General features: G+C 42.1%; 1 protein-coding gene across 1 annotated transcript; it reads left to right on the top strand.

Moving 5' to 3' along the window:
* Nucleotides 1–8,306: 8,306 nt before the first annotated feature.
* Nucleotides 8,307–13,656, top strand: LOC124033906 (low choriolytic enzyme-like). The gene is made up of 10 exons (XM_046346315.1): nucleotides 8,307–8,365; nucleotides 8,471–8,561; nucleotides 11,443–11,449; nucleotides 11,554–11,628; nucleotides 11,725–11,871; nucleotides 11,977–12,094; nucleotides 12,379–12,557; nucleotides 12,851–12,932; nucleotides 13,113–13,237; nucleotides 13,494–13,656. Coding segments are annotated over exons 2-10 (813 nt in total). The 5' UTR covers nucleotides 8,307–8,365; nucleotides 8,471–8,483; the 3' UTR covers nucleotides 13,496–13,656.
* The last annotated feature ends 5,942 nt before the right edge of the window (nucleotides 13,657–19,598 follow it).

Raw genomic sequence — 19,598 nt, 5'->3', positions numbered from 1 at the left:
TGAAGCTATACCGCTGGGAGACTTATCAATAAGGGGGTTCAACAAGCAGTTAAAATCTCCTCCAACCACTGCAGTGTCTGAGTTTAATTCTGAAAAGTCTAGAAATGCTTTAGTGAGGAAATCAGGGGGTGAGCAGGGGGAAGTAAATATTCATTATGGAAATGTTCTGCCCTTGTAAAGTACCATTAATTATAACAAAGCGACCAAATTTATCTTTCACACAATTCAAGACCTTAAGTGGTAAGTTCTTTTTCACCAGAATTGCTACCCCTCTACTTCTGGATGTAAATGATGAGAAAAACACTTGACCAAATCCTCCTTGCTGTAATTTCAAGTGCTCCTTATCATCCAAATGGGTTTCCTGTAACAGGGCAATATCAATATTTTCTTTTTTCAAAAAAGACAATACTTTCTTCCTCTTAATGGGGTTATGGCTCCCTCTAATGTTCCACGTGCATACACGCAGTCTGTTATCTGCCATTGCATCTTGACCATTCAATATTCAGACTGGATCCTACTGTAAAAGTGGGGTGGTACCTTTTTCCATGTGTTGAACTCTCCTCCATCTCACTGAGCATAAACAAAAAATATGAACCCTGAACTCGAACTATACTGAACCCAAAAATTAAACATGTAAAGATCCAAAAGGGGGTTTTCCCACTAGCTAACATACAGGGGATTTCCACTCTCAAATGTAGACTCTTAAGTCCGCATTGCCGCTCAATAGCCTCATCCTTTATATATATGGAAAATAAAATCAATAGAAGAAGATTGAGGCTATTCCACCTAAAACCAAGCCTGGGCACCAATATGGATTCACACATATCTCAGCCTGAGCTATAGCGGCTATTACTTTAGCAAGAAAAATAATAAAGATACGAATATTACTGAGCTGGAGTACGTGAGGACTCACACCACTGTTTCATGATCAGATTCAACCAAAAATAAGCAAAGTTATTCAATGCTGTGGAGGCGCAGCTTAGAGTTATTTACCCGAGAGAGTCAATAAACGCAGCAGCCTCTTCAGGTGTGTAGAGCTTTTTAGGTGATCCGTTGACCATAATCTTCAATGTGGCCGGGTACAACAGTGCGTAGTCCATCTTCATTCTCCTGAGTCGAGCCTTTGCCTCATCAAACGCTTTGCGTCTTCGTACAACCGCTGTGGAGTAATCATTGAAGAATGAGACCTTTGGACTTTTATGTTGACTACCAACAGAACCGATGTTTCTAGCCGCATCCATGACGTGCTGCTTGTCGGTGAAGTTGTGGAACTTTATAACCACCGGCCGTGGGCGCTGATTGGGGCCCGGTATCGGTGCTTGAGAGCGATGGGCTCTGTCCAGCTTCACACGACCAGCCTTAGTGTCCATTTGTAGGTAGCCAGGGATCCATTCCTCAAAGAATTTTACTGAACGTGTCCCTTCAGAATTTTCCGGGAGTCCCACAACACGAATATTGCATCTGCGTCCTCGATTATCCAAGTCGTCAATGTGCTCCGCCATTTCGCGCACCTGTTTCTCAAGTGCTTTTATCTTAGCGTCCATAGATGTAGTTGAAGTTTCCACTGCAGCAATTCTTCCTTCCGCCTCAACAACACGTTTCACAACGCTCTGTATTTCGGCTGAATGGCTTGCTATTGCTTCCAAGACCGTTCTTATTTTAGCATCGATCACTTTAGTAATGTTATCAGTCATCTTTTGAATTATCAGGTCCATTGTGCCTGGGTCCGCAATGGTGTTAGCTTCGCTAACGTTAGCTAGCTCCTCGTGCACATCCACAGGGGTGGTGGTTTTGGTCGACTTCTTAGTAGTTCTATTGGGCATGTTGTCGGAGATTTTTGCGAAATAGTCGTCAAGACTCATTATATGGTAACTTATTTAGCCAATTCTACCACTTTTTCAAGCTAGGAGATTAATGTAAGAATATAAATTTACGAATGCCACGAGAGCTCGCTGAAACACCGTGTTCTCTCTACGGCGCCATTTTGTTCCCCAATCCACTGACTATTAACAAATAAGTTACCAACATTTAAAACTGCTGAAAAGAAACCTTTCAAGAAAGTAGAAACCTACTGACCATTTGTTAATGAGTTGCAAATATTTATAACATCATATAATCTCCTCAATCATGCAATACATAGTAAGAACAAAATGTAATTTAATTAGTAGAAGGATACATTGGTAAACAATTTTACAGTTTTTCCCAATTGTTTACACACTAAAATTGGAACTTGAGATGCAATCACCAAAACCTGAAACTCATGTACCAAATCCCTAAACCAAGTCTGCAAAATTGCAAGCACGATTCATGCTTTACACTCAGTTTTCAATTCCATATCACAAGTTTTGATAAACACTACACACAGTTCTCTACATTAGGCACAACATTCATTAATATTTCTTTAGCCCCTTTGGAAAGCAATGCCAATCACAATGCCAAACTCTATACACCAGTTGGCAACACCCTCTCCTCACAGGTGTGAACACTAGTTGCTGAATTGTTCACTTATGAATTGAGTATGAGGGAGGCTAACCTTGAGCCGCCACATGGTTACATCTATCATCTGTACATTTAGAAATGACAACCGGTAAGTTACCTACCATCTACACTATGCTCTTTATGTATGTATACTGTAGTATACTGCAGTCCGACATATCAGTAGGCCTATGTTACTCAGTGATTGTTGGCCAATGTTACAGTAATGCCATTTCATATGGAAAGAAAATAGATTATTTTAGCTTACTGTAACCAATCATATTATATTTGTGGATCTCCTGCAGAACTGAGAGACGGCCAGACCATGGTGAAAGACACTGGCTGTTCACACCAGAACAGGGGACTGCTATTGTGAACATGGTGGTGGCAAACAACACCATTAGACTACAAGAAATCCTGAACCACATAATTGCAGACAACACAATATTCAATAACATTCACCAGGTGGGCTTCTCTACATTGGTCCATGTATTACAGCTCAACCGAATCCGGATGAAACAGGGTCTACAGGGAGCCATTTGAGTGAAACTCAGAGAGGGCTAAAGAACAGCGCTATGAATATGTGCAATTACTATACTGTGCATTTACTATCATATCAGCACTGTATAGACACATTACAGTACTGTAATCCAGTGTATTGTGCCTCACCATATTGACTGCTCTAGGTCTATATTGTATTGTTGTCTGTTTCAGAGAGTATTGATTTATATTTACATTTATGAGGCTGGCTTCAACCTAGCCAAAAAGAAGGGGACACGGAAGGAACATTATTGGCCACGGTGCCATTGTGAATGTCCCTGGACAGCATGGAGGGTATATCAGCATGTGCACAGCCGTTAGCCAGGAAGGCGTCCTCCATCACCATGCCAACCTTGGTCCCTGTCTCATGGTCCCATTCTGTCTTAATTTGTTTCTTTCTTGTGAAGCATTTTTTCATCCAGGAGTGTGAGACTTTATGGGATATGTGAGAGAGAAGAGGAATATATGACAATTTAGCATAGACACTATCTATGTACTATACACATAACTCTATCCTCATTATCATGATTTATACAACTTAGGCTTAGCTAGTTATGTTATCCACTGCTAGCTAATAATAATAATATTTATCTGGTGTTTAACATTACTTGCTAAGACTAATATCTAGCTACCACAGAGTAAAGGTGTTTGCTAGTTATCACAATTTTTTCTAATACACTTGCTAGTAAGTTAGTGTTTAAATTGGAACCACTAGTGTACTGTAGTGCTGAGCAATTAACCAAAACGTTGGTTATTTTTTGTTTTTTTCAACAACTAATTGACTAAAGTAGGTTATATTGTTTTCTGTGAGCTTGATGTGCAGTTTCTGTAGAGATAAATCAGATGAAGTCTGAACTGTGCGTTTGTAACCAATGTGAAATGGCTAGCAATTTTGCAGGGTTCGCGCTAATAGCGTTTAGATCGGTGACATCACTCGCTCTGAGACCTTGGAGTAGTTGATAGAGACCTTGAAGTACTTGCTCTGCAAGTGCTGCGGCTTTTGTGGAGCGATGAGTAATGATGCTTCGTGGGAGGCAGTTGTTGATGTGTGCAGAGGGTCCCTGTTTCGAGCCCAGGTAGGGGCGAGGAGAGGGACGGAAGCTGTACTGTTACACGACGTTGTTGTTTCCAACAGGCCAATATTATACATAGTTTAGCACAGAAAACATAGTAATTAACTACAATGACCATACTCCATTGCGCTCCCATTTAAACTTGTCCTATCTTTGCGGAGCAGACACAGACTGAGAGAAGAAAGAACAGGTGATCGAGAGGGATAGAAAGCAGTTGCTTCCTGAGCCTGAAAATGCCTGATCTATGTGATTAATAGTTGGTATTCAGCAGTCATATACAGTGCTTTCACAAGGTATTCAGACCACTTGACCTTTTCTATATTTTGTTACTCAGCAGCATACCACCCTGCATCCAAATGCTGACTTCCTTCTGAAGCTTAGCAGGATGGGAGACCAGATCCTGCTGGATGTGGTGTTGGAGGGCCAGAAGTAGGCACCCTTTCCTCTGGTCTAAAAAAATATATCTCAATCCCCTGGGCAATGATTGGCCGGTGTAGGGTGCTGTCTTTTGGATGGGATTTTAAATGAGTGTCCTGACTCTCTGTGGTCACTAAAGATCCCATGGCACTTATTGTAGGGGTGTTAACTCTGGTGTCCTGAATAAATTCCCAATCTGGATCTCATATCATCATGGTCACCTATTCAACCCCAGCTTACAATTGTAATAATATAATAATAATAATTGTCTCATTCATCCCCCCTCCTCTCACCTGTAACTATTCCCCAGGTTGTTGCTGTAAATGAGAATGTGTTCTCAGTCAACTTAGCTGGTAAAATAAGGGAGAAAAAAAGATTATATTAGGTTACAACCTTATTTAAAAAATTATTACATCGTTTTTTCCCCTCATCAATCTATACACAATACCCCATAATGACAAAGTAAAAACTGAAATTTACATACATTTCAGTAAATTACACATGTACATAAATATTCAGATGCTTTACTCATACTTTGTTGAAGCACCTTTGGCAGCGATTACAGCCTCAAGTCTTCTTGGGTATGACTCTACAAGCTTGACACACCTGTACTTGGGGAGTTTCTCCCATTCTTCTCTGCAGATCCTCTCAAGCTCTGTCAGGTTGGATGGCGAGCGTTGCTGCACATCTCCAGGGATGTTCGATCAGGTTTAAGTCTGGGCTCTGGCTGATCATTCAGAGACTTGTCCCGAAGCCACTCCTGCGTTGTATTCGCTGTGTGTTTAGGGTCATTGTCCTGTTGGAAGGTAAACCTTCGCTGCAGTCTGAGGTCCTGAGAGCTCTGGAGCAGGTTTCCATCAAGGATCTCTCTGTATTTTGCTACGTTCATCTTTGCCTCGATCCTGACTAGTCTCACAGTCCCTGCTGCTGAAAAACATCCCCTCAACATGATTCTGCCACAACCACGCTTCATTGTAGGGATGGTGCCAGGTTTCCTCCAGACGTGATGCTTGGCATTCAGGCCAAAGAGTTCAATCTTGGTTTCATCGGACCACAGAATCTTGTTTCTCATGGTCTGAGATTCTTTAGGTGCCTTTTGGCAAACTCCAAGCAGGTTGTTAAGTGCCTTTTACTGAGGAGTGGCTCCGGTCTGGTCACCATAAAGGCCTGATTGGTGGAGTGCTGCAGAGATTGTTGTCCTTCTGGAAGGTTCTCCCATCTCCACAGAGGAACTCTAGAGCTTTGTCAGAGTGACCATCGGGTTCTTGGTCACCTCACTGACCAAGGCCCTTCTCCCCAGATTGCTCAGTTTGGCTAGGCAGCCAGCTCTAGGAAGTCTTGGTGGTTATAAACCTATTCTATTTTAGAATGATGGAGATCACTGTGTTCTTAGGGACCTTCAATATTGCAGAAATATTTTGGTACCCTTCTCCAGGTCTCGACACAATCCTGTCTAGGAGCTCTACGGACAATTCCTTCAACCTCATGGCTTGGTTTTTTGCTCTGACATACCCTGTCAACATTGAGACCTTATATAGACAGGTGTGTGCCTTTCCAAATCATGTCCAATCAATTGAATTTACCACAGGTGAACTCCAATTAGGTTGTAGAAACATCTCAAGGATAATCAATGGAAACAGGATGCATCTGAGCTCAATTTCGAGTCGCATAGCAAAGGGTCTGAATACTTATGGAAATAAGAAATTTCTGATTTAAATGTTTTATAAATTATATATATATATATATGCCTTATTTACTCCGAAGAACTAGTCAGCAGCTCTATAGAGATGAGACGACAGAGAAATTAAATCATAAAGTCATCAAATAAGTTTGATGGTTAAGCAAGTAATGTGAATAAATTATAGTTAATAAGTGATAAGCAGTAATGGACAGTCACTACCATCATGAGACTTTTATTAATTGTTTTATTCAATGTTCTTACAGCATTCAACCCACATAATGCATAGTGCATTTAATGTCTAAAAAAATCAAAGCATTTACTTAATGCTAGCTAGCTAACTTTTCAGAGCTAGCTAGCTAGGTAGTTTCTATCCCACAACTCTTCTGTCTGGCCTTTGCACACTTCTCTCCATCCTTTCACAACACACTGTCACACGATGTCAGTGTCAACACAAAATTCGGGGCACATTTCAGGTTTCAAGAATGAATTTCAAGAATTTTTCATAAAATGGGCAGATCTCACAAATTCGGGGTACTTTCTCCTAATCCAGCAAACCACACCAATAATATGCCTTGAAATCTTCAGATGAAGCCTTCCTTCCTGGAATAAGTAAGGGTACTCATGCATCATCATAGTTTCACATGTGGGGCAAAACATATCATTGGAGTTGACCATTGGTCTAAAAACCATCCATTTCTGTTCCTATGACAGCAACAACTCATCACACACAAAAGAGAGAAAAACTGTGCAACCATAGAAAAATAAGGTTGCATGAGGATACATAAGGGTTCAATATTATACACATTTGTAAGTGCATTTATAAATGATTAATAGCTGGAGGTAAATAGTGACTCACTATCTGGCTTTCACACTATTTTGACCAATTATAACCAATTTATATAACCCATTTATTAATAGTTTATCATGCAAATGATTAAATAACTGTTAATGACATAATTACAAACACTTTATAATCCCTTTTAAAATGGAACCTTATTGTAAAGTGTAGCGATTCTTTCTCACTACTTAGGTCTATTTCTTAAAAACCTCTGATAATAGTGTCGGTTGACCTAGCTGGAAACCATCACAATCTTATCCAGTCTGTTCTTGTTGCACACGTTCAAATGACTAAACCAGGCCACCATAGAGAAAGACTGAGTATATAAACACAACAGAAAGGAGATATAGCTACTTTCAGCCCCCATCCATACTTTATAAGCCCTATTATAAACTGCACAACATGTGCCTCTTTCATGATGCTATGTGCACAAGAGTAATGTAATATTTAGGACAAATTACCCAGTATTTGTGAGAGCTGCCCATCTATGAAACTCTCTTGAAATAAAGGCGAATGAGAGAACCCACTGACACGTGATGGAGTGTGTGGGCTACCAACAAAGATTTCCTAACAGCAGAGATTACATCATAAGATTTCACAATGTGTTATTGTGGTCCCTTGTGGCTCAGTTGGTTTTACAGGCATTTTCAGTGCCAGGGTTGTGGGTTCGATTCCCACGGGTGGACCTGTGTGAACAAAAAGGTATGCACTCATTACTGTAACTTGCTTTGGATAAGAGCATCTGCTAAATTACTCAAATGTAAACATTTTATTTGAGGGGCCTTTGGAAGATTGTCAACATGTATATATATATATATTTTTAATCTGTTCAATGATAAAATCACAAAAAATGAATCAATAAATGTTAACACATGTAACAAACCTGTCACACCTCAATGCACAGCTACTATTTCTGAATATGAAAAAATGCAATGAATGAAAGCAGAAAAAGAAATCTAACTTTAATTAAGAGGCTTCATGAATTGAATTACTTATATGCATCTTGAAAAGGAAGAATGACACACAGAGAAGGGCACACCTGTTTGGAAATCCTCAAGGTCAAACATATTTAGCTATGATATGATGTCATGGTACAAAATGTTTACATGCACACCTCACACATGTCATGTTTCACACGCGTTTCAAGGATTTCCTACAGAATTCCCACCTGACTTTCAGCAACCTCCACTCAAGATAAAATATCCTGACCTGTCAGCATATTTTTGTGCCCATATTCCCTTATTTGGGGGTCCGTTATCTACGTTTATACGACTAAGGAAAGAGTATAAAAAAACGACCCTAACTACTGCTGTTTCACCCATACCTTCTCGGAGCTCTAAGGTAAGCGCTGTGCTCAGTATTCGTACTGTATGTGTGTGAGCTGCAATGTCTAACACTATGTCTGGTTTTAACGATTTTCCCTTTGTGTTTGTATTTATCCTACAGTTCTTTTGCTGCTATGTTTGTGTTGAAGTTCACTGTGGGTCTCCTGACCCTGATGCTGGTGTCCTCTGCCTGGGTTGAGGAACTGACTGAGGTAAGTGACACAGGATACGGAGCTACCATGCCATAGGATCGCTGCTTTGCTAAACTCAGTCAAACAGTCTGCATATTCAAAGTAACACTGGGACCTTAAAAATCCTTCACGCAATAAATACATCGAGCTCCAAAAGTACTGGAACAGTGACACATTTGTTGTTGTTTTGGCTTTGTACTCCAGCATTTTGGATTTGAAATGATACAATGACTATGAGATTAGCATGCAGACTGTCAGCAAAAAGTTTAGGGTATTTTCATCCATATCGGGGGAACCGTTTAGAAATTGCAGCACTTTTTGTACATAGTCACCCCATTTTAGGGGAACAAACATGTTTTATGTGTATTAAAGTAGTAAAATGTTAAGTATTTAGTTCCATATTCCTAGCACACAACGACCACATAAAGCTTGTGACTCAACAAATTTGTTGGATGCATTTGCTGTTTGTTTTGGTTGTGTTTCAGATTATTTTGTGCCCAAAAGAAATGAATGGTAAATAACGTATTCTGTCATTTTGGAGTTACTTTTATAGGAAATAGGAATATAATATGTTTCGAAACACTTCTACATTAATGTAGATGCTACCATGATTACGGATAATCCTGCATGAATTGTGAAAAAGACATGGCTAGCTTTTTCAAGCAGAAATTTGCTTCCTGCAACACAACCTCAAAAAAAGTTATTGGACACTGTAAAGTCTATGTAGAATAAGGGCACCTCCTCCCAGCTGCCCACTTCACTGAGGATAGGAAACTCTGTCACCACCGATAAATCCACTATAATTGAGAATTTCAATAAGCATTTTTCTACGGCTGGCCATGCTTTCCACCTGGCTACCCCTAACAGCCCTGCACCCCCCACAGCAACTCACCCAAGCCTCCCACATTTCTCCTTCTCCCATATCCAGTTAGCTGATGTTCTGAAAGAGCTGCAAAATCTGGACCCCCACAAATCAGCCGGGCTAGACAATCTGGACCCTTTCTTTCTAAAATTATCTGTCGAAATTGTTGCAACCCCTATTACTAGCCTGTTCAACCTCTCTTTCGTGTCGTCTGAGATTCCCAAAGATTGGAAAGCAGCTGCGGTCATCCCCCTCTTCAAAGAGGGGGACACTCTTGACCCAAACTGCTACAGACCTATATCTATCCTACCCTGCCTTTCTAAGGTCTTCGAATGCCAAGTTAACAAACAGATTACCGACCATTTCGATTCCCACCGTACCTTCTCCGCTATACAATCTGGTTTCAGAGCTGGTCATGGGTGCACCTCAGCCACGCTCAAGGTCCTATACGATATCATAACCGCCATCGATAAGAAACAATACTGTGCAGCCGTATTCATCGACCTGGCCAAGGCCTTCGACTCTGTCAATCACCACATCCTTATCGGCAGACTCAACAGCCTTGGTTTCTCAAATGATTGCCTCGCCTGGTTCACCAACTACTTCTCCGATAGAGTTCAGTGTGTCAAATCGGAGGGCCTCTTCTCCAGGCCTCTGGCAGTCTCTATAGGGGTGCCACAGGGTTCAATTCTTGGGCCGACTCTCTTCTCTGTATACATCAATAATGTCGCTCTTGCTGCTGGTGAGTCTCTGATCCACCTCTACGCAATAGACACCATTCTGTATACTTCTGGCCCTTCTTTGGACACTGTGTTAACTACCTTCCAGATGAGCTCAATGCCTCCTTCCATGGCCTCTAACTGCTTTTAAATACAAGTACAACTAAATGCATGCTCTTCAACCGATCGCTGCTCGCACCTGCCCGCCCGTCCATCATCACTACTCTGGTGTCTGGTTAGACTGTAATCTCTCCTTTCAGACTCACGTCAAACATCTCAAATCCTAAATTAAATCTAGAATTGGCTTCCTATTTCGCAACAAAGCCTCCTTCACTCATGCAGCCAAACATACCCTCGTAAAACTGACCATCCTACCGATCCTCGACTTCAGCGATGTCATTTACAAAATAGCCCCCAGCACTACTCAACAAATTGGATGCAGTCTATCACAGTGCCATCCGTTTTGTCAAGCCCCATATACTACCCTCCACTGCGACCTGTACGCTCTCGTTGGCTGGCCCTCGCTTCATACTCATCGCCAAACCCACTGGCTCCAGCCTTATCTCAGCTCGCTGGTCACCATACCAGCACCCACCCGTAGCACGCACTTCAGCAGGTATATCTCACTGGTCACCCCCAAAGCAAATTCCTCCTTTGGCCGTCTCTCCTTCCAGTTCTCTGCTGCCAATGACTGGAACAAACTACAAAAATCACTGAAACTGGAGACACTTATCTCCCTCACTAGCTTTAAGCACCAGCTGTCAGAGCAGCTCACAGATCACTGCACCTGTACATAGCCCATCTGTAAATAGGCAAAACAACCACCTCATCCCCTACTGTATTTATTTATTTATCTTGCTCCTTTGCACCCCAGTATTTCTATTTTGCACATTCATCTACTGCACATCTACCATTCCAGTGTTTAATTGCTATTTTGTATCTACTTCGCCACCATGGCCTATTTATTGCCTTACCTCCCTTATATCACCTCATTTGCACACATTGTATATAGACTTGTTTTTATACTGTAATATTGACTAATTGTTTGGTTACTCCATGTGTAACTCTGTGTTGTTGTATGTGTCGAACTGCTTTGCTTTATCTTGGCCAGGTCGCAGTTGTAAATGTGAACTTGTTCTCAACTTGCCTACCTTTGTACCTGGAGTACAAAGCCAAAACAACAACAAATGTGTCACAGTTCCAGTACTTTTGGAGCTCAATGTATTTTCATGTATTTTGTTCTTCATTAATTCATATTCTCTATATTAATTTTATATGTATTCTCTGTTGTCGTTGTCTTTTTTCACATTGTCATACAAAGTTTGAAGGTGAGAAAAAAACAGTTTTGGCACTATCTCACATTACCAAGCATATAAATAATAAAAACAATGTCATGATTTAGCAAAAATGGATCCAATGTTCTTTCTTACAGAGAATGTTGTGGAAGAAGACACCTCTGCTGAGCTCTCTGTTGGGGAGCTGCTGACCAGGGCCAACAGGGACCTCAGTAAGTTGGTTCAATGCTCAAGGAATAAAGAGGATGCAGATTAATTATTTTGGACTAGCCCCCAGAGTAACCTGTTCTGCATGTTCTTTACTCAAGCCCCCGAAGCCGATGAGCCTACTCTGATGGGAGACATTGCCATGCCCTCAGAGAAGAACGCTGACCCCTGCACCGCCCGCGGATGTCTGTGGCAAAAGTACAGTGACGGAAACATCTGGGTGCCCTACGTCATTGCCAACCACTTCTGTAAGTGTTCACTTTCGTGTACATTTAATTTCATATGTTGAGATATTGCACAAGCCGATGCAACACTTTCACTATCGGTTGTTGTTCATTTGATCTCTACAACAGCATCTCGCGAAGTAGCCATCATCCTGCGGGGTCTTGACTCCTTCGCCGAAACCACCTGCATCCGCTTCTTCCAGCGCCAGAATGAGAGGGACTACCTCAGCATTGAGTCTCGCAGCGGGTGAGCCTCAATTTAAACAACATTATTAAACAAATGAAACATTATTATTTTATGTAACCTTCATTTAACTAGGAAAGTCACATCAATACATATGTAACTGAATTTCTCTTTCAAGATTATAATCCATACAATAATAGTTGTTGATCCCCACCACCATGTATCTCTTATGAACCCATTACCCCGAGATTTCTGAAAAACCCTTACAATGAACTAGATGATTAGGTTAGGCCTTATTTCTGGTATTGGATTGGTGCACCTTGACTCTCCTCTGCTCTTCTTCCCAGATGTTACTCCTTTGTTGGCCGTCAGGGTAATGCCCAGACTGTGTCTCTGGCCCGTCAGGGCTGCCTGTACCACAGCACCGTCCAACATGAGCTCCTCCACGCCCTGGGCTTTAACCACGAGCAGACCCGCAGCGACCGTGACAACCACATCCATGTCTACTGGGAGAACATCATTGATGGTCGATACCAATCATTTATCCTGTTTCCCTTGAACTTACTTTCACTTTACATGATAAGAAACAGCCTCTATCTCTAACTGCTAATTCTAACAAAAGACTATATTTTGGGGGCTGCATAATGCTGTACTTGTCAGCATGCCTGCTTTTTGTTTTTCCAGCTGTATTGTCATCTATAGTTCTATAGTTGTTAATTTCTGTTTAATATTGTAACTGAGTGATCTTGCTCATAAAGTAGGGTGAAACGCAGCCTATCAGCTCTATGAACATTTTTGCCTTTAATCTGTTTATCCCAGACATGAAGTACAACTTCGACAAGATCGCCACCCTGAACCAAGGAACTCCCTATGACTACAACTCTGTCATGCAGTACGAGAGGTCAGCTATGTGATGTCTTTCGAATAATTACAAATATTTCTGGAATGGACCCCAATTATACGTAATGTTCCATCCCTTCCACTGTGTCCTTTCATTCAGGCCAATATATACTGTAGCTTCAGCAGTGACATTGTTGAGTAGGCCTAAATTGTGTTGCATTGTGATTTGGTGTGGTTACAGGTACGCCTTCTCCAAGAACAACCGCCCCACCATGGAGCCCATCCCCAACAACAACGTGTCTTTCGGCGAGGCCACTCAGATGAGCAAGAACGACATCGACAGGCTGAACAGGCTGTATGGCTGTTGTGAGTACTGTCACACTGAGCAACTTACTGTACTTGGGTTTGGATGATTCAATCTAGGCCAAGGCTGCTAGAATGGATCATACATCCTCATTACAACCTCCTGGATGCCTTTTCCCCAGAGCTAATATAGCTTGAATATATCTAGAGCTTAATAACTGTGAGAATTGTGACATTGAGGGTGGGAGGATATATTACAATGGACACTTTATGTGTATGATTAAATAACCACTATTGTTTTCTCCTTTCCCCCCAATAGAAACCTGTGGTCTCACTTCCGATGGACTCAAGATCATTCCGCTGAAGGAGTAAAGTGACATCTAGTGGTAGAACTGTGAGAATTACATTTGCCTCAAAACATCAAGGCTGTGCCATCTCTAATAATCACAATAAAAATATGATCAACTGAAATCAAAAGCTAATCGGTGTTGATCCTTCCATTTCAATACAGTTCTCCAAATATGTGTCCATACATGCTTTACTCAGCATAAGTATTATAATGCTTTGAACAAGTATTACAGCTATGGAACATCTTCATAGTAACCCTAAACAGAAACAATTGTGGGCTGTGTTGAATAACAAAAACAATCATAAAAGTATTTTGTGTTTACTTCTATGTAAGAAATGTATTATAACCAGTTTGAGGAAAACATAAAAAGTGACTTCTCCCTCAACATCCTACTCATCTCAACAGAGAAAACATCAATATAAAATTTGAATGCACAATATCATCTATAAAAGTGTACAATATTTCTAGTTTAGTTTTCCCTAATTCCCTTATACTACATAGTTGGAATTTAGACAGTGAAGCTATTATGTTTAATTTGGCTCTATAGTCCAGCATTTTGGATTTGAGATCAATGTATTAGTTAATATTAATTAATTAATTAATTAATTAATATGAGGCGACAATACTGAAATTCACATTTTATTTGAGGGTATTTTCATTCATATCTGATTTACTGTTTAGAAAATAAAGCACTTTACGTATCTAGTGCCCCCGTATTCAATTTAGTCAAGTTCAGTATGCAATGAATCCGAGCATGCAATGAATACATCAAGCTTGTGACTACAAACTTGTTGTATGTGTTTCTTAAATTGTGTTTCTTAAATTCTGTCTGGTTAATCCCTCTTACATCGGACGTGTCACTCAACAGACAGTCTAGAGGTTCAACTCAATACGTATTGCAGAAGTCGCAGGTTATAACACGATTGAAATGTGAAAGTAATGCAGTCTTCACAAACTCGGGAAAATTGACTTTTGATTATTATATTGCGCTGCAGCACGGATCTTCTGTGCTACGGACTGAATCGAGCCCTGGGTGATCTCGGAATAGGAACCCCAAGGTTGTCCTCCATGCACTGTTAGGCGTTTGTCCCATAAGGGATACATCACCTGGCTTTCCCACAGTGCACGTAGTAGGGTTCCTTTTCCTACCTTACATTGCCAACACACATCGTCTTGTGACAAACCCATCCTATTGTAACCTAAGGAGAGTCTAATCTAATTTATGAATAACATTCAGCTGAATACCTTTTCCCTTGGCTTCTCTGACATTTTGTCCAATTATTGGATATAATATACAACCATATCTTCACATCTATCTCACATTGTACATACCGTTGCCATACAATTCTCACATTTTCACGTGTCATTACTAACTTTTAAAAGCCTTTCGTAACATAAGGGTTGTACAGCGATGGCAGTGGAAACATTTTTTTCTAAAACATTGTTGTCTTTTGACATTACTGCCCCTCCTAGTTGGTGTGTACCTGGTTGGGGTTATATTGTGCAGCCTAGAATTAGCCATTCAAGTGCGTACTTTTCCTCATTATTGTGGAATTATTGTTGAGGGAAATCCGGCCTGTTGGAGAATATCTCCACAGTTTTCCTTAGAATAGATCATGGCATCCTCCAAAACCAACCAAATAGTAATCCTTTGTAATACGAGTAGTAATCAACAGTAATTAGCAAACACTATTCACATGAATGGCTAATTCTAGGCTTCACAAAGGCTTTTAACACAGTATACAACCTCAGCCAGCTACATATCATCTAAATCCAGCAAAAAAAGAAACCTCTCACTGTCAAATGTGTTTACTTTCAGCAAACTTAACATGTGTAAATATTTGTATGAACATTACAAGATTCAACAACTGAGACATAAACTGAACAAGTTCCACAAACATGTGACAATGTCACGTTCTGACCTGTATTTCCTGTGTTTTGTATTTAGTTAGTATGGTCAGGGCGTGAGTTGGGTGGGCAGTCTATGTTTGTTTTTCTAGGTTTTGGGAATTTCTATGTTTCGGCCTAGTATGGTTCTCAATCAGAGGCAGGTGTCATTAGTTATCTCTGATTGAGAATCATACTTAGGTAGCCTGGGTTTCACTGTGTGTTTGTGGGTGATTGTTCCTGTCTCTGTGTTTGCACCAGATAGGACTGTTTTAGGTTTTCTCACGGTTGTGGTTGTTGTTTTTGTTAGTTATCTCATGTGTAGTTTCTTTATAAATTAAAGAACATGAATAACCACCATGCTGCTTTTTGGTCCGCTTCTCTTTCACCAGAAAACCCTTACAGACAAACAGAAATGGAATAATGTATCCCTGAACAAAGGGGACACGAAAGTAACAGTCAGTATCTGGTGTGGCCACCAGCTGCATTAAGTACTGCAGTGCATTTCCTCCTCATGGACTGCACCAGATTTGACAAGTCTTGCTGTGAGATGTTACACCACTCTTCCACCAAGGCACCTGCACGTTTTCTGACTTGTCTGGGTGGAATTGCCCTAGACCTCACCCTCCGATCCAGCAGGTCCCAGACGTGCTCAATGGGATTGACATCCGGGCTTTTCGATGTCCATGGCAGAACACTGACATTCCTGTATTGCAGGAAATCATGCACAGAATGAGCAGTATGGCTGGTGGCATTGTCATGCTGGAGGGTCATGTCAGGATGAGCCTGCAGGAAGGGTACCACGTGAGGGAGGAGGATATCGTCCCTGTAATGCACAGCATTGAGATTGCCTGCAATTACAACAAGCTCAGTCCGATGACAACAAGCTCAGTCCGATGATGCTGTGACACACCGCCCCAGACCATGACGGACCCCCCACCTCCAAATTGATCCCACTCCAGAGTACAGGCCTCGGTGTAACGCTCATTCCTTCGACGATAAACGTGAATCTGACCATCATCCCTGGTGAGACAAAACCGCGACTTGTCAGTGAAGAGCACTTTTGCCAGTCTTGTCTAGGCCAGCAACGGTGGCTTTATGTCCATAGGAAACTTTGTTGCCAGTGATGTCCAGCCTCCCTCAGTCTAGCCTCTTGCGGACAGTCTGAGCACTGATGGAGGGATTGTGCGTTCCTGGTGGAACTCGGGCAGTTGTTGTTGCCATCCTGTACCTGTCCCGCAGGTGTGACGTTCGGATGTACTGATCCTGTGCAGGTGTTGTTACACGTGGTCTGCCACTGTGAGGATGATCAGCTGTCCGTCGTGTCTCCCAGTAGCACTGTCTTAGGCGTCTCACAGTACGGACATTGCAATCTATTGCACCGGCCACATCTGCAGTCCTCATGCCTCCTTGCAGCATGCCTAAGGCACGTCACGCAGATGAGCAGGGACCCTGGGCATATTTTTTTGTGTGTTTTTCAGAGTCAGTAGAAAGGCCTCTTTAGTGTCCTAAGTTTTCATAACTGTGACCATAATTGCCTACCGTCTGTAAGCTGTTAGTGTCTTAACGACCCTTCCACAGGTGCATGTTCATTCATTGTTTATGGTTCATTTAACAGGCATGGGAAACAGTGTTTAAACCCTTTGCAATGAAGATCTGTGAAGTTATTTGGATTTTTAATAATTATCTTTGAAAGACAGGGTCCTGAAAAAGGGACGTTCTTTTTTTGCTGTATTTAGGATGCCAATACCAGCCAGCACCATATCGAGAGGCATAAGCACTGTTTGTTTTAGTTTGTTTTTATGTTGTGTTATTGTCGTCCTATCCTCTGTTATTTTTGCAAGCAAGTTATGCCTAGTAGCTAGGTACTGTGTGTAGCCTAACCTAGGTACTATGTTAATGTTATTTATTTATTTTCTGAACCACACCAAAAAGAAGTTCCCTTGCGGGAAAAATAAAGTTGTTCTATTCTGTCTTATTTAACTCTGATGTCAATAGAATCTCAAGATACCTCATACCGGATTGCATCAACTTTAAATTAAAAGGGTTAAGTAACCATGGCTGATGCCATATTGTAGAAGATGGCATACTCACTAACTCGTCTTTGCTCGCTCCTTGGAGTGTGGCGCCTCAACATATGGATCTCCACACCATCCTATTCTGGGCCAGGTCCCAGGCTGGTCTGTTGCTGAGTCCGAGGTGGTGTAGGTCGTCATCCAACTGGTAGGACCATCTCTGGCTCTTGGTCTTCGTCTTTGATGTGGCCAGTTGGGGCATGGCTCCTTGAGGATAAGGGCAGGCTCCTAAGGTGGGTTAGACTGGCCAGGTGACCAAACAGTCGGAGACGTGAGAATCTAACCAGGGTGCAGAAAGGTGATTGGTTGGTCTTTTGGAGTATTATAGAGTTTGGGATGTGGTCGCGCCATGTACTACCCAGTACTCTGCGAAGGCCCTTGCAGTCAAAGGCGTCCAGGTGACATGTGAGGTCCGAGGTGAGAGTCCATGACTGAGCCATACACCAGGATGCAGATGACCATGCTATTGTAAATGCAGAGTTTTGTTTTTAGAGAGAGGGTCCGTTGTTTCCAGATGTTGTCGTGGCTGGTCATGGTTGAGGATGCCCGACCAATGAGTACTGTAGGTAGATGTCGGTGTTGCTCCTTCAGTTAGTTGTTAGGGTGCTTACAAGGTAGCAGAACTTAGGAACAACACCAAGATGGTGGGTATCAATAGCAGGCTTGTTGGAGGGGGATTCAAAATCACTTAAAGTTGCACTCTCAAACTTTTGTATGATTTCAGCCAGTGGTTTTGAAAGTGGTGTTCACGAGCCAGAAGTGGTCCCCATTTTTTGTGGATTATGTCATCCAGTTGTGTACTATGTCATCCATTTCATGGGATATTCCACAAATGTGTTGTGCTTAAGATCCCGGAGTACATCTTTAAGGACTAGATTTTTGTTTTGTCCAGGCTGATCATGTGCCTGAGCGGGTCTCCTCATCCATGATTTCAAGGGCAAGAGGTAACATGTCAATGAGTTTAGCCAGGATTGCAACGTGCATCGTCCAGGTCAGAGAAGCTGAGATTCCCATATCTGGTACCACACATACTTCAGGCGACAGTCCTTCCCATGACAAAGTCAATGGCTGTGTTGAAAATACAGCCCTGCCTCAAGCCACGGTTGATATTAAATGTGTGAGGGGTTCGGCCGTTGACGAGGACACAGGAGAGGATACTCCTGTATAGCAGGGACAGCAGGCTTGTCAGCTTCCCTGGAACTTCCTAGGATCCTAAAGGATCCAAAAGGCTTCCCAGAGGGCTTGTTGCTTTGTTCACAGCACTGTTTTTGCAGAAGTAGGAGGTGTATGCGTATGTGGGTCAGTATTTTTCCTGGGATGCTGAGGAGTGTGATGCCTCCGTAATTGTGGCACTGGTCCTTGAGTCCTTTCTTCCAGAAAAGTAGAATGACTCCCAGGAGCCAGTCTATGGGGATTGTCATCGTCTGCCAGATGGAGTTGATAAGGCTGGGGGGGGGGGGGGTTGTCTGCGCCTGCTGCTCGGGCCTAGCTTCAGTTTTCCTAGGACCTTCTCAACCTCTTCTTCAGAAGGTGGCTCTGACTTGGCTGTGTAGTATTCCACTGTGGAGAAGGAAATCCCATCTAGTAGTTGAGAGGGAGATTGAGGACTGTGGGGAAGTGTTTACTTCAGACCCATCGAGCGCCTTCACTGATGGACGCTCAAGGGTCAAGTCATCAGGGTCAGCCTGAGTAGAACTACATTTTTGTCAAGGTTTTGTGGCAATGTCTTTTCCTGTGGTGGGTTGCTAGCCCAGTGCACAACCTCCCCATTCATTTATATTTCGCCCGGCGTCGGCGGTGCAGGTGCTATTAGCCAGCAGTAGCTCTTCCTGGATGTGGTATGGAATACTAGGGTCATTGCTGGGGTCATTGCTGGAGCTGTTGCCCGGGGAATACAGCAAGGAGGTTAGCACTCTGACCTCATCTGATTTAGTAGAGATGGGCATAGCCTTGTATTTATGCCATTATTTGTGCCATCCAGAAATAACGGAAAACATCTCTACAGTTTTGAGCAGCGGTTGGATTGATGACATGGGGTTTTGAAGCAGCACAGAATGTCACCATTATATAAATAAAGCACTAAACACATTGTGAGAGCAATGAATGAATAGCG

The sequence above is a fragment of the Oncorhynchus gorbuscha genome, linkage group LG04 (genome assembly GCF_021184085.1).
Source record: "Oncorhynchus gorbuscha isolate QuinsamMale2020 ecotype Even-year linkage group LG04, OgorEven_v1.0, whole genome shotgun sequence".
Taxonomy (NCBI): domain Eukaryota; kingdom Metazoa; phylum Chordata; class Actinopteri; order Salmoniformes; family Salmonidae; genus Oncorhynchus; species Oncorhynchus gorbuscha.
The sequence above is the reverse complement of the archived record's forward strand: the minus strand, read 5'-3'. Positions and strand labels throughout refer to the sequence as shown.

What these genes read in the sequence shown, in the direction of transcription:
- LOC124033906 (XM_046346315.1), top strand. Translation starts at nt 8,484, where the DNA reads ATGTTTGTGTTGAAGTTCACTGTGGGTCTCCTGACCCTGATGCTGGTG. An exon ending in CTGGGAGAACATCATTGATG is followed by an intron (nt 12,558 to 12,850) that starts GTCGATACCAAT and finishes TGTTTATCCCAG; the next exon opens with ACATGAAGTACAACTTCGAC. An exon ending in TCTGTCATGCAGTACGAGAG is followed by an intron (nt 12,933 to 13,112) that starts GTCAGCTATGTG and finishes GTGTGGTTACAG; the next exon opens with GTACGCCTTCTCCAAGAACA.